Raw genomic sequence first — 16,715 nt, 5'->3', positions numbered from 1 at the left:
TGCTGCTGTGTGGATCCAACCTCCATCATGATGCACGTCTGATGCTGTTGTTGTTCTGGGGCTGGATCCACAACACTTAGCAGTAGCCCCTCCTGTCTGGTGAGGGGGGGATGTGTGGCCACCCCCCCCACCTGTGGCAACCTGTTGCCTGCGGATATCTGCAGCACGCTGGTGGACATTTCTAATCAAATCACTGCAGTGATGTCTCACCTGCTCATATGTCCTATCATGCATGCCAACATCATTTATCCTGCTGACAAGGTTTTGCCACAGTGCAGACCTCTCCTGCTGATTCTGGGTGGTGCGTGAAAACAGGATGTCATAGTCACGCACCAGGCTCTGGTGGATCACTTCGTCCTCTGCAGCAGAGTAAGCAGGGTTCCTTTTCGGAGCCATAGCCCCCTGGAAAAGTACACAAACAAGTTATCAGCAGAGTATGTCAGCAATATATGGTACACATTCTATACAGGGAGTATTAAATTGTACTTATTACTGCTTGGTTGTAACTTGATTAAAGTGTAGCTATCATTCTAAGTCTTTTGGATTAAGCACTTGGCCTTCAGACCAGTTGTTTTACATTAGGGAGGTTTGTGGCAAGCACTGTGGTGGCAGGACACATAGCTTTCATCCTTCTAAGTTGGGAACTGCTGATTGAGAGCCCAGTGTCCAAGTGTATTAGTTCTGGTATAAGCAGTTGGCCTTCAGGCCAGTTATTTAACATTAACAAGGTTTGTGGTCTGCACTCTTGTGTGAGAATAGGCTGTACTCTGCCATTCATAGCTGGGAACTTCTGGTTTCAGGTTTATAGTGCCTGCATATTTGAACTGTGTCTTACTGACATTGGTACACCTTGTTTGCTGTAGCATACACTACATCCAAGCCTCCTGAATCTAGCTTTGTTTATATGCTTGTTATTTGTTAGCTTGTTATTTCACTGGTACGCTACTTCCACATAATACACAGCTTCTCAGCACTTCTGTGAATCACTACTGATATCTGCATTGCTTACTGTACGTATTTCCTTGTTACACTTGACAGCAAGTGACTGCTTGTCGTTTTTGCATTTACTTAATTGTAACACATTGCACTTAAGTTACCTGGCACTTGCTCACTGAAGCTATTATATCAGTCAGCAGTAGTAAGTAATATCAGTACACCCTCACTCCCCACTGGACCTTGTTTTCAATTATTACGGAATTCACAATAGTATTCTAGCATGTCCAAGGGTCAGTTGTCAATCTCCTCTCCAGTCCAGCTGGTGGGTGTGGTAATCCAGAGGCAATGTTATAACAGCCGCATGTATACAGACAACCCCCTCCTCCTAACAACAAATTCAAACACATGTGAGTGATGCAACCATATACCAAACTGGAGGCTAGGCTCTCTCTACTCAGTACTGCCATAACCAGTCAGGTGGAGAAGGAAACCACACTCACTACAATTCCAGTCTCACATAGACCTACCACGACAACAAAACAAACACATAATCACACAAAAACATACTCGGAGGCTCAGAATAAAGATCTGCCTAAGCAGCAGAGACCTCCAAAGCAGACACCCAAGCAACCACTACCACAATAACAAACACATGCAACACATATCTCACAAAGGCAATGTGCTGAACACTCACAGCCCTTAACAGTAAACAACACACCTCATACACTTGTAATAGGTGCCTCTATCATCAGGCACACTGACGTCACGTTCACCAGGCTTAATGAGGAGAGGGTCACAGTGTGCAGCCTGTCGGGCACTACGACCCGCCACATAACACAAACACTCAAGTAACTACAAGGCAAGTACAAGTATGACTCACTCATTGTCCATGCTGGTGTGAATGACCTGACACATACCTCCCTGGACTACATGACATGAGACAGAAAGGAGCTCTCTGAGCATGTAGCCCAAGACAGTATGACCCTGACCTTGAGTAGCATCTAACCCTCACCAAGAATGATGCCACAATATCAAGGCAAGATGATCACTTTCAACAATTGACTGAAGTACTGGTGTCATTCACAGGTGAGCCAATGCCTGTCAGCTTGGGATGATATGCTGTACAAGCCACAGTGCTTTGCTAGGGACAGCTTGCAACTGTCACCCCTGGGCTTTTGGATTTTGGCAAAGGCTCTTGCTACACCCATAGTGCCTTTATTAGGCAAGGATCATAAGGCAAACCCACATCCATACGTATCACAAAGGATGAGGAACTAAGAGTAATGCTACTCAACGCCAGAAGTCTAGACCTCAAGATACACGCACTCAATACTCTACTTAGCATTATGGACATCAATATCTGTGCAGTAACAGAAACCTGTTTCAGGTTTCCCAGGAGCACACCAGCACTACCAAGTTATACCTGTTACCATTCTTGTCGGCCCCAACACTTGGACCAAACAACAAAAGGAGGGGGAGTATCAATATTCATCAAAGATTCCCACACCTCCACATTGGTGGCAAAGTACCACATAGGTGTTAAGCCATTAAGTACAGAAGAAGTAATTGGGGACCTGGGGAACAAACTTGATAGCAATCTGTCATTTGTCAACCACGTGGCCAAAGTGGATTGAAAGACATGTTATATAGCCCAGCTAATCATGAAGGGATTCACATGTACAGCAGGGGAGGTCATCGTGCCTCTTTACTCATCCATCATCAGGCCTATAATTGAGTACAATGCCCCTTATGGGATGTACCTAACCAGACACCTACAGCAACTGGAGAAACCCCAACAGTACCTCATCAAGAGGATCAAAGGGCTCAAACAGATGCCATATGCTGCCCAGTTAAAGAAAATCCAGCTGGACTTAGTGGCATACTGCCTGTTCAGAGGCAATCTGTGCCTGCCATATACAGCCATGTCCAACCCAGAAGTAATGGACATGCTGCACCTCAGGGAATCAAACTCCCATACAGCCACACACTCAGGAGACCTGAACCTTAGCACTGACATAAATAGGACATGTTGGAGGGACATATTCCTAACCCAGAGGCTCCCTTCACTCTGTAATGAACTCACAGTACAGGTTAGGCAGAGTCCCTCATTGACTCTCTTCCATAGGAATCTGGATGAGTGGATGGAGATCATAGTTGTACCCCGGGTATCACGTCTATGTCACTGTTAGACAGAGGCACAGTATACTAACCTCGGAAAAGGGCATAGCAACATAACCTTTGATTGGCTGGCAAAAGACAAACACATTCTACTAGGCTTATCAATGCCCTAGGGCAAATAGCCTAGTATGAACCTATGTGTACTGCTATAGTACTTCTGCCATATGTTGCATGTGTGTGTGTTGTGGGGGATGCGTAGGTAATGGCCAGATATGTCTGCACAGGCAACACGTCTGAAACACTCTGGGTGTTCATCCCTACATACTGTATGTGTGTTGCCATCCAACCCTGTGATGTAGACACACATTACTCAGCCTGGATATACATATCCCAACAACACCACAAGCACAGTACACTACCTTGCTATGTATGTATGTAATTACACAGTTATTCACTAGTTAGGACTGTGATGCTATCCATGCAGCCCACTTGGCCAGTGGAAGCCACAACACACACTGCTGGCCCCTTTGCAAAAGCTTACCACAGACATCCCACATAGTGCATGTAATGTGCACACACATATCTAACCCAGACCGTATGCACACCACTTATTTATCCTGTCCAGTGGACTACAGATACAGGCACATTGTATAACAATAGCAGGAGGCTACTGCAGCACAGGGCAGATTCACATGAAGGCAAGGCATCTGTGGTCAGCCGTGGTAAGATGCGTCACATTCACCAAATGCACAGATACTGGCAACATTGTTGCAGACAGTTTAGGTGCAGGTATCCCCCCCCATTCTCCTACACAAGTGGAATTAGTTATCACAGATGACTGTAACCTCCCTATCATCTCACATGTCCAGGTGAGGGCCACCCTCAACATTGCAGAACACACATCATCACTGTTACAAAATGGTATCCCTGGATGTGTGATACGTTCACCCCTAGAGGACATAGCACCACATTACAGACTGATATTAAACCCTGGCCATACTACAGGATATGTACCTGAACAGTGCCATACATACACAGTGGTCCCACAACAATGGGGAGGAACCTCTACTGACCCTGGGAACTACTGCATCATATGCATAACTGGCCTTGTGTTCTAAGCTATGGAAGTTTTAAGTATGGACGACATTTACAGCAATATTACATATGTATATATATCAGGACTATGTACACACAACCTATCTCATGGACATACCTATAGATAGTGAACTATGATACATTTGGAGGTTTCACAGTAAACACAGTATTAACCTGCTACTTTGCATTACCTGTGTTTGTGTCAGCTGTTGCTGTGCCAGTGGTGCTACTTGCTGTTTGCTGCTGCTGCTGCTGGTTTTGTTGCTGGCTGTCTTTATTTCTTTTTTTTTCTCTCTGTCTCTCTCTCTCTCTCTCTCTTTCTCTGTCGGTTTTGTGCAATGAATGTATTGCATGTGTGGAGTGTGAGTACTGGATGCTTTTGTAGGTATCTGCATAGGTCCATGTGATGGCCTCTGCACCAATTGTAAGGCAGCATTTGCTAATTGCATGCAGCCAGTTGTGTACTGATTGCATGTCTCACTGTGATTTCAGGACAGTGCTATAAAAGGGTATGTGAGATAGGCGTTGCCCTTTCAGATTGTAAGGGAGTGGACCATGCTGGTATGCTGTCGACAGTGTTCTGTGAGTGTGAAGGTTAGTACGTCTCTCATGCTTCATGCTGTGTTGTAAATTCAGGTTGCTGCATTTCTCTCACCTGTTCCCTGTAGTGAGTGTGTATGCATACTGACACCTACAACTATATTTCATATGTATTGATATATATATATATATATATATATATATATATATATATATATGTGTGTGTACATATACATACTTTCATATATGTACATTAGCTGACATTATTGGGTACAAGCTAACAATTAGCAGGGCTGTTTCTGTTAACACTAAACTAGTATGGGAATCCAGTAATTGGGACAGTAAAAGTCTACCTGACATGCTTTGGGTAGTACACATCCTATATTGCCTTTATCTTCATTCCTACTATTACATGTTCTACTTATTTTAGCACTATATTCCTGTATGAGAGTCATGGCTTACTGGTAGGTCATACAGACTACTGTTACAATGGTCTTGTGGTAGGGCCTACTAGTATGCTTTTATTTTGCTTTCAAATTGAGTACAGGGCCTGTCAATCAAAGTGCTGGAGGCACCTTTAAGCAGTTAAAGGGGTTAGTAGGTCTCACAGGGGTCAGGCTGTGTTGCAGATTCTGGTTGCTGCATTTATCTTCACTGTTTCCTGTAGTGAGTGTGTATGAATACTGACACCTACCACTATATTTCATATGTATTAATATATGTGTATATATATATATATATATATATATATATATATATATATATATGTATATATATATATATATATATATATATGTATGTGTACATATACATACCTTCATATATGTACATTACCTTACATTATTATGTACAAGCTAACAATTAGCAGGGCTGTTTCCGTGAACGCTAAACTAGTATGGGAATCCAGTAATTCGGGCATTAAAATCTACCTGACATGCTTTGGGTAGTACACATCCTATATTGCCTTTATATTGATTCCTACTATTACATGTTATATTTATTTTAGTACTAGGTTCTTGTATGAGAGTCATGGCTTAGTGGTAGGTCATACAGACTAGTGTTACCAAGGTACTGGGTTCGAGACTGACAGTAGGAATTTATTTTTCTTTCAAACTGAGTATAGGACCTGTCAATCAAAGTGCTGAAGGCACCTTTATGCAGTTAAAAGGGTTATTAAGTCTCACAGGAGTCAGGCTGTGTTGTAGATTCTGGTTGCTGCATTTATTTTCACTGTTTCCTGTAGTGAGTCTGTGTGAATACTGACACCTACCACTATATTTCATATGTATTATATATATATATATATATATATAGATATGTGTACATATAATACTTTCATATATGTACATTACCTTACATTATTATGTACAAGCTAACAATTAGCAGGGCTGTTTCCGTGAACACTAAACTAGTATGGGAATCCAGTAATTCAGGCATTAAAAATCTACCTGACATGCTTTGGGTAGTACACATCCTATATTGCCTTTATATTGATTCCTACTATTACATGTTATATTTATTTTAGCACTATGTTCTTGTATGAGAGTCATGGCTTAGTGGTAGGTCATACAGACTAGTGTTATCAAGGTCCTGGGTTCGAGACTGACAGTAGGAATTTATTTTTCTTTCAAACTGAGTATAGGACCTGTCAATCAAAAGTGCCAAAGGCACTTTTAAGCACTTAAAACCAGGTTTGCGCTTGTTTGCGCGGAGCTCACGCATGCGCACTGGCGGTGAGCTCCACGCACACAAGCGCACACCCGCGCTATTTTCTTTGAAAGAAAAGAAAAAGGGGTGACAGGAAAGTGGTGAAAAAGGGGTCACAAAGAGGGTAAAACAGTAGGAAAACAAGCTTGGAATTTGCAGGAAGGATGTAGGTGAGGCCCATAGCTGCCCATGTCTTTCTCAGCAACAGCTATGCATTTGTATGCAATTTGGTGTGACATTTGGAACCTTCCACCCCTGAGAGAGGTGTCAGGACAACATTAATACCTGTCGTACAGCCAATTGTAATTAACAGTTTCAATGTCCAGCGGACATGTGTGCAACATGGACAGCTATGTATGGGGCGTAATTTTTTTGTGGGTACAGAGTGCCCTTTTTTTTTTTATCAGGTGAGAGTGGTATGTCAGGTGAGGTAGTCGGTATAGCTGGGGAGGTAGGTTGGGTAGGTTAACAGACAAGACAGACAAGACGCATACAGGGGCGATGTATGACACATGTGGGGGGGTTACACAATTGACGGGGACGGAGGTTGGGATATCCAGGGCACATGAGCCCACAGATGGCAACAGTGGAACTGATATCCCCACCCATAGGCAGTTGCCACTGTTCCTTCACAGACCAGGACGGGGCTGTGCTGGGGGCTGTGCAGGCGGGACAACGGGCATGCCCGTAAGCTGTGCCACCCGGGCCTCAAGCTGGCGTAGGGGCCCAAGAACAGAGTCTTGGATCTCCCTTCGCACCACAGACCGGACACCTTGGAGGGTGAGTGGACAAGCTCCTCTGGCCACGCTTGCAGAAGGGGGACGGGCCCCATCCCCTGCAGCGCTTCCACCCGAAGGTGGCACAGGGCCACTGGAGGAGGGTCCAGCCTGGGCACTAGTGCCAGGTGCAGTCGCCAGCTGAGGTGGGAGAGGTGGGTCCGCTGGGACCTGCCTTCCCAAGCATTCTAGGTTTGTGAGTATGTTATGTTAGTTTGGGTTAGTGGCATATTATTCCATTCAAATTAGTTGTAACAGCATGCATTGGTATTCCCATTAAACAAACACCCAGATATTAACACCATTGAACAACGGGCATATCAATATCACATGCATTATTTGAATGGAAATACACAATCAAACAACATGCAGGGTTGATTAATGGCAACAGGCCATCAGATTTGCAGGTTTGCAGGTATGAACAGGGCACATGCAACAACAGACATGCATATATTTTTGAAACAGGACAAATGTCCATGGTTAATGAAATGTTCACATACCAATATTTAGTGAGTTTTTTAATTTGCAATTATAGGGTGGGGTGGAGAAAGAAAATGATGACACATTCATAAATTATACATTGATATACATTTGTAATAGAAACACAATTAACTTGTGGGTGATAGTTTCCAAATGATTTTTAATTGACTGTCATGCTAGACCTGTTACAGATACATCACTATCCTAGTTATTTTGAATTTGATCAGATACATCATCCTGCTACACTTTGATGACAGGGCAGGGGACAACTATGGATGTTTAGTATGTCAGACAATCATTCATTCCATCTGCAAATTGCTGACTGTGATCACCATATACAGATTTTGGCCTGAACATTCAAGAGTCAGACACACTGAAATCAGTTTGGGATGTTAAGTTTTAATTCCCACATGCATTTAGTTCTGTAGAACCACACTGAAGCTTATATATTCAGGAGTTATTACTACTTTATTCATTGATACATGACCCTTTCTGTCACTCTCACACATCCTGCAATTTCACAGTTCAGGTTGGTACTTCTAGGCTTTGTTCACATATTAGACCTGTGGTGATTCCAACACTTTCCAGCAGCCTCACTTCTGTCATGATTCAGCATTTCAACAGGAGATATATCTCACATGTGATTACCTCAGATTCTGAAGCTGTACTCTTGAGACTACTGCTGGTTATACTACATTTAATTAATGGTGGGACATCTGTATTACAGCACTATTTATTTCTATCACTTATATTTCCAGTTTCACTTGCATACTGATGAACTTGTTGCAGCCATACCTGCAGACTCACTTGTTGCTTGCACATTCCATTACTTTTAATCAATACACTGCAGTGTTCTGCTACATGCTACACTATAATATTTATTTACAAGTACTAGGTGGGGTTACTAACCTGCATGCCAGCCTGCGGTCATGTGCCCGTCGATTCATAGAGCGGACACCTGCATCTGTAATACAAAATAAGTAATACTGGAATACACATCTCCATGGTATCAGCTAGTTGAATTCCTTACATACATAAGTAAAATGTAACTTACTCAGTAGTGGGGCGTTGGGCATATCCCAGGCCTCCTGGATCCATTGAGTCAACTGGTCTTGCTTACTTCGCTTCAGGTCCGCATGGTGGTGACGGACCTGCTCACCAGTGCATGGAATCCCAGTAGCACTAGTGAGATCATGAGCCAACTGGTCCCATGCCTCCGCCCTGTACGCTCCCCATGAGACCTGGCCCTGCATGAGTTGGGCCTCATGATGGTGAACTAGGAGCCAGACCATATATCTGGACTCCTCAACGCCCCACCACTGTGCTCGAAAGCAACGTCCCTCCCCTACTCCACTCATTCTGCCCGCAGGTCTATTCTACAATCATTTATGCTGTGTATTCCTGGCTATGGGGCTTATATATGCCGATTTTCCCGCACATTTCTATGATTGGCCATTTTGGAATTGTATCTACTTCACAGAAACTGCTTTATCATGCTCCAGTTTGGATTACTTCCTATATATATGCTATTTCTGCATTTCTGAGTATTGCTGTCATGGCTTAGTGGTTTAGTACCTTGACTCTAGTGCATGGTATCCTGGGTTCAAATCTGACCACTGAATTTTAATTTTTATGACTGTCTAGAAATGACTTCAGGACCTGTCAATCAAACATGCCAAAAGCACTTTTAAGCACTTAAAACCAGGTCTGCGCGGAGCTCACGCATGCGCACCGCTGGTTAGCTTGTGGGCGCGTCGCGCAAACGGTGTGCGCTGGGTTACACCTTAATTGGCTAGTAACACGCATGTTAAGCTAAGCACAGCTAGTTGCACACAGTTTGAGCCTGTTAAACCAGTGCTTAGCTACGGGCAAGCAATTTGCAGTTTGTGAAACACTACTCAGCTACGGGCACTCTGTCTCACTGCAATTTCGCTATCAGTACATTTCTAAATATTTTTATTATTGTATTACTTGGAAATATATGCTCCATTTCATTCCATTTTACAAAAGGAGATACTTTTACATTTGTACAATACTGTCCAGGGCCTTTTTAGTGCTTATTTACAAAAAAAAGGTTGTTGTGTGGGCTTGAACCTTGCCTGCCTGCTCTTAAGCCGACAACTCTACCGCTATGCTATTACTTCTTGGCTTACTTTGCATATGTAGTTCTTATATCCTTTTCCACTGATTGCTAACTGCAGTTGCACTAGTAGCACACCACAAGACACGACACAGTAGCAAACATTTACAGGGTTTAAAAAAAATAAAACAGTTATCATTTTCATTTTATAACATCTGTTCACTCTTTACATTGCTGGTCTGTGGGGGCATGTGTTGTGTAGTGTGTTTATTCACATTTCTATGGCCTTTCTCGTGGCTGTTTACTTTCAGCCATTATAGACTTCCGGGGGCGTGTCCGCTTGCAGGGCTTAGCCAATGGACACACCCCCTACTGTCTTACACGGACCGTGTAAGAGTTACAGTGTGATTCAGCATGCCTCATGCACCTCATCCATATGCCTGACATGCTGACATCACACCGTTTAACTGCAGCCTCCGTGTAAGAGTTATAACTCTTACACGGAGGCTTCCTGAATCTGGCCCACTCTCTTTAGTTAAGAGTAATAGCATCAACTAAGGTGACATTTTTATAAATATGTATATATGTATAGTAGTTTAGATTTTTTGTGTATCACTGAGTTTGTGTTATGCCTCAGGATATACTCTTATTGTATTACCATAATGTATAGGCCAATTGCTTTACTATATTCATACTGCCTGACTGAACCATAACACAATCATAACGTCATGGTAATCCTCTGTTGTTAACTTTAGCTAAATTGAAATTGTTTTATTACAGTGTGTGTACACCTAGTTTAATAACTTGCTCATGTTATGCAAATTGTAACATCAACAACTTCTATTGCACAGTATATCATTTTGATTTCATATTATGAAAACATTTAATAAAAAAATTTGAGAAAAAAAATCTGTGAGGCAGTGTCTTCAAGAAGTTTGACAAATAAGGCTGTCCTGTTTTACCTTCGCCCCTTGTCACCAGTATGTACCCCTAGCAATAGTAGTGCCTCTCTGGCATGAGTGCAGAATCCATCTTGTACTACTTCACCATGAATGTCATTGGTACCTACCTGCTTGTATAACTATCAGTTCTAAGTCAACTGTATCAGTCGTATTTGATCAAAGCCAATAGGATTGCAACCTGACTGCAGGACAAAGGGGAACAAAGCCCTGTCTGCTCTCCAGATGATCCATGTTCGATTAGTGGTACAGATATTGGAAGGACTGGGTGAGGGGGAGGATGGGAGTGAGGGGCGATACCAGGTCTCCCATCCTGGGGAAGATGGAGGGAGTCTGTCTTGCTGCAATGTATGAAGCATGAAGAGCATGGCAAACGAGGTGTGCTGCTTGGTCAGGAGGTTGCACATGCATGGAAATGCACATCCACTTCCCAAGGCAATCATAGCAGAGGTTGCAAGGCTAATGCCAGGTGGCGGGTTAGGGCATACTCCCCAGCAGCAGTAAGATGTTGCACCAGTGTTTTCAATCTCTTTACTGGCCCTGGAAATGGGGCAGATAGAGCCCAGGAGAGGCTAATGTGAGTTCAGTAGACCCAGTGAATGAGAGGAAGAAAGGAGATGGAGGCAGCTGATATAATCTTTGGGAAGCTAAAAAGACACCATGTTAGCCTACTGGGTAAAGCTCTTTGATTTAAATATACTACTTGTTACATATTACCTTATTGATCCTACCTACATGTTTCTGAAACATTTAAAAATGTTTTTGCACTTATGAATACTATAGTAGTCACAGCTCATATTCCTTTACCCTTTAGCCATATCCTGTATTAACTGTTTTTCCAGTCCATTATCCCCATCTAAGTTATTACTCTAGCCTGCTTTCTTATACCACTTCATCTGTGCTGGGCAATATGGAGTCTCAGCCAGCCTTTGTCCCTTCTGTAGTCAGCCTCATACCACTAGTTATTTTGAGACAGTGTAGTAACTGCCTCATGCCGACCAAAATTTCTTTTTTGCTACCTCGCAATGACTCAGTGTGATTAGTGTAAGTATTGCTTAACTTGGCAGCTACCTTCTTACTTCAGAGCACATTCAGGAAGCAAAACCCACATACACAGATAGCACAGAGCACTTCCAGTTAACCAAGTTACAATGAGGTTAAGAGAACACTGCCTAAGCCTGTCAGGCTAAGGACTAAGAAACATTAGCCATTAGTTCACACAGCAACACACCCGCCTTCATCCTTCACTCCTGTAGCCAATACATATATATATTTCTAAGAGTCATAAAGTAGCAGACTCCAGGCCTTTATGGCCACTGAGATTGATCTAACCACGTAATGTTTTAGTAATAGGTGATACAGTTGTCAGGTATACAGACACCGCTCTCACCAGGCTGGATAAGAATAAGGTGACAGTTTGCTGTCTTTCTGGAGCCAAAATTCAGGATGTAACAAGGGCTTTAAAATCCCCCATCCTGGCAGATATGATTATGATTTAATAGTGGTTCAACCATACCTCTCAACTGTACAGATTTTCACAGAATGTGCAAATTTGTGCCTCGCATTTTTGGTGTTTTTCACAAAAATGTGGTTTACTGGCAAATTAGTGGCAAATTATTAAAGATTGAAGTTGGAAAATAACGACAGACATTTGAGTTTCAGACTTCATATCCTTCAGAAAAATTCATGCTAATACAAAACCTGCTATTCTATCAACTTTCTAAGCTTGTAAGAGCAATGTTTAAACATTGTCCCTATTTTTGAGCCTTTATCCCACTTTCATTTATGGCTTTGTCCAGATTTTTTGCTCTAAGAAGTTGAGAGGTGTGACTGGTTCATATGGGAGTGAATGACCTTAGGCGCTCTACCAAGTAGGACTTTTCTACAGTGGTTCTTTTTCCTGATTTCAAGGAGTCTCAGCCAGCAACTTCATTCCTTATGAAGTACCAGTTGTTTCCAGTGGTTTAATTTTATATATATTTATAATGGGTGTCCTGTATTTGGTCTAAGTGCAGGTTTGTTGACATCTGTTTAATCGACCACATTTGGTTGATATATGAGATGGTCGACAGATGTTTGAGATCAACAATCCCTGGGTAGTTTATATATAATTGTCAGTGGGTGTGGGGGTGTAGGGGGGCTTGCCTCCCTGCAAAAATAATGTAAAAATTATATTATTTTTGTTTGCTTATTTGTTGTGTGTTTGGCTTAAGTTAGAGGGTAATTATAGTGTTGTAGGTATGTTTGTTGTGTATCCGTGTGTCCTAATTAGTGGTAGTGTTAGGGGAAAGGGTTTTTCTTAAGGGAGTGTGTAGGACTGGGCCAGGGGCAAGTTTGTGATAGGGTTAGAGTAAGGGTTGGCACACATGACTGCCATGGTGTGAAGTCACCCCACCACTCCACTTACCCTTACTCATATAGGCTAGTATACACACACACACACACACACACACACACACACACACACACACACACACACACATAACGTAATTTTACATATATGTATACATATCTATATATATATATATATATATATATATATATATATATATATATACACACACACACACACACACACACACACACACACACACACACATAACGTAATTTTACATATATGTATACATATCTATAAATATATATATATATATATATATATATATATATATATATATATATATATATATATATATATACACATACACACACACACACACACACACACACACACACACACACATGGAGGTATATATGCACATGTAGTTGCTGCTGGAAGAGAGAATTCTGATGTTCTGTAAAGCTTTATGAATATTTCTATGGAGAGCCTTATATGCTAGACAATGTGATTTTCCCAGAACAACTCTGACTCTCATGCATAAGAGAAATAAGAGAATTCCAGTAGATTCAGAAGTGAAGTCCATAATAAATCTGTCATCATTTATCAGACCTGCAACACATCAAATAGCAGAAAGACAAAGTGGACTACTGCAAAAATAGTTGGTTATTTATCAAACCATATGAATTGCAAAATGCACAAAACTTACCATTTTGTATCAATAGCTTCTGCTGTTATATTTTTCCGAGGCACATCTTCCTTGACTTAAGGTTCTGGCCCTATGAATATGTCTGTTCTATTTTCTTTTCAGCTAGGTCCCAATATAATCCAACAGGCTGTAGCTGTGAAGAAAGATCCTTATCATAAGTATGACTAGATGTGGTGAAAATATGGATTCTTGAGTGAGATATTGCATGTAAGATGATAGGCAATGTTCTCCTTTCAATGCTCTAAATCTCCATAAACAAGCAGTTTAACAGTGACATGCAATGCATTCACTGAAGATCTCTTCTGTGTGCTCCCACATACAGAAGTAACTGTGGAGTGCTAACAGTATGTATATCTTTTCTGTACCAGTCATTCGTGCTTCCCTTCCTGTTCCAGTTTAGCCTTTGGCATTCAACAGACACTTCTGGTCAGAAGTGTAGCTGGTTTATTGAGTGCCCCCGGCTGGTATTATGAACCAGCACCCCACCCCCTCAGCTGTTCAAGTGAAGAGGGAAAACAAAACACTTCTCTGTAATAGCCTTATCACTATAATGTAAGCTATCGGCTTATTACAGTTAGAGTTACACCCCTGTAACTCTTCCACTGAAGAGCAAAAATTAAAAAAAATTAAAAAAATTAAAAAAAAGATGTTCCTTCTACTGGTACACCAACCAGGTGGCCAGATGCATAGCACACACCCCACCTCTTGCCCCAGCCATTCAAGTCCTGTTTCTGTGCCCTGGCCCCAATCCTCCTTCAACATATTGTATTTAAAAAATACTTTTATTAAAAAAATACTGTATTCTTTTAAACCATAGCAAACAGTTGTTACAATTAATAACCTGCATACACAGAGTGGTACAATGAAAATATTTTACTTTAAAAAAAGTATTTTTAAACGGTAGCAAACTGCTTGCCACAAAGGTAGCAAACAGTTGCTACTGTTTATACTGTGCCTGCATGAAGCACTATGGTGCTAATGTTTTAGTTAAAAAAAAACTGTAACAAACTGACTGCTACAATGTTGTAAGCAGTTACTACAGTTTAGACCACACATGGAGTGCTACAGCACTAAGGTTTGACTGCAAATGCAATGCTGGCTTTTTGGCTTTTAAAAGCCAGTATTGCATTAAAGAGAGATTGGGATCAGCTGATTATGCCCCCCCCCCCCCCACACACACACACACATAATTTTTCACCCGGGGGAAGTAGCTCCTCTCGCCCCACCCTAGATAGACTACTGCTTCTGAGGCAGAGTCCCTCAACACCCCTTCCAAGTCAGACAACTGTCTGTCTGCTTCTCTGGATGTTTCTACAATACCAGTGTACTCAGACTTAACCTGTACTGATGGTACCACAGTCAGGGCCTTATCCTCTGCTGTTGGTCAACCAAATCGGCTTAAATGTTTTCAGCCTCTCAGATCTTTGTACAGATAATGCAAGTTGATTGTCCATAAGCAGCTGTCAAGTATTCTCTGTGTTTTCTATAATCCAATCTTGTGCACCAACTTTATATTGTATCATTTCTAAAAAAATTTTATTGGCTAAAAACTCACAACATTTCTAAAAGTTTGTCATTCAATAAGCAGTACTAAAAACACTGCCTCTGTTTTAATTAATTTCTTTACAACAAATAAGATATTTTGTTTCTATGAATTTACAGCAACAATCGGATTTCTCCAGAAGGGGCCGTGCGCTTGGCAATGGGTCTTAGAGAAAACAAGACTTTAAGAATTCTGAAGGTAAGTGAAGCAGGAAAAAAACAAATTCAGGTAATGCACACCAGCTCCATAAAATATACCTGTTCTTCACATGGCTGCTTATCAGTATGGCTTGAAAGTAATGAAATGATACTATCAGCAAGATATCGAATATCATACAACATTATCAGCTCATTTAGAGAGGTAGCCACTGCTTTTAACTTTAGTAACATAAGACAGTCATCTATCTCTTACACATTCTGCAGCTCATTCTAAGGTATTGTATTTCATCTTCAGCTGCATCCATCAACAAGGCAAAAATCATAATAGCCAGTCATATGTACTATTCTGATTAAGCTCGCTTTCAGAGAGAGAGAGAGAGAGAGAGAGAGAGAGAGAGAGAAACACTATGGTAGTAAATAAAGATCTATAAATAAAACACTTTAATGCATGATTTTGTCTGTTACAATATAGACTTCATAATCAGATAAAATCCATCATTAGTCTGTATTTCCACATTTTAAATAGTATCATACAAATGAAATGTGAGTATTATAAACCAATAATGTTTACTTAGCGCTCACTATTAAGAACCATAAAAAGGCTAAATAACTTTTATGGTCTACTTCTTGAAATAACACAGTGTTTACTCCCATCTAGTGGTGCAGCTAAGTAATGGTATCCACTAATATTACCAAGATCAATAATCTACTTTTGAAAAACATTTAAAAATAATTCTGGATATATATGTATTATATATTTTTAAATAATACAACCATATTTGGGGAAACAAAATATAAAAAAATTCATTCAAACGTCTGGGTTTTACAGTGTTACTTAAACTAATGTGTTTGTTCAACCCAGAAATCCTGTCATCAATTTTATCTTAGACGTCCCTAATTCTATCTTTTCCAGATGGCTGTTGAAATCACCACTGGGTTTATCCATCATTACTCGTTCCTCAACATCAAATAAAAATTTTGAAAAATGTTGAATAAGTGGTATTATTTATAATAACCACCATTTGTTTTGCTTGGCAGGATCAGATTTTCAAAATATGTATTCTCAATGCTTTTGTTTAATTTTTAGATGGGTCGGAATCCCATGCAAAGTGCTGGGTGCTATGGGATACTCAAGTCTGTTCATGACAACTCTGGATCCAGTTTGGAATTATTGGATTTCTCTGTAAGTTTGCTAAATCAACAAAATCATTTAATCATTCTTTCAACTTAGCTGTAGTTGTAAAGGAATTCTGTTTTTCTTCTATTTGTAATCAGAAAA

General features: G+C 41.0%; 1 protein-coding gene across 2 annotated transcripts in view; it reads left to right on the top strand.

Moving 5' to 3' along the window:
- Positions 1-16,715, top strand: part of LRRC74B (leucine rich repeat containing 74B) — a 346,726-nt gene that overhangs the window by 190,397 nt on the left and 139,614 nt on the right. For both annotated transcript variants that reach the window (XM_044068362.1, XM_044068361.1), the window contains exons 8-9: positions 15,398-15,476; positions 16,524-16,619. In XM_044068362.1, coding sequence (XP_043924297.1) covers positions 15,398-15,476; positions 16,524-16,619 — 175 coding nt within the window. The remainder of the gene's footprint in view (positions 1-15,397; positions 15,477-16,523; positions 16,620-16,715) is intronic.

Source organism: Protopterus annectens, chromosome 4.part0, assembly GCF_019279795.1.
Source record: "Protopterus annectens isolate FY-2018-M chromosome 4.part0, PAN1.0, whole genome shotgun sequence".
Classification (NCBI taxonomy): domain Eukaryota; kingdom Metazoa; phylum Chordata; order Ceratodontiformes; family Protopteridae; genus Protopterus; species Protopterus annectens.
Note: the sequence above shows the minus strand (reverse complement) of the source record. Positions and strands in the feature narration are given on the sequence as shown.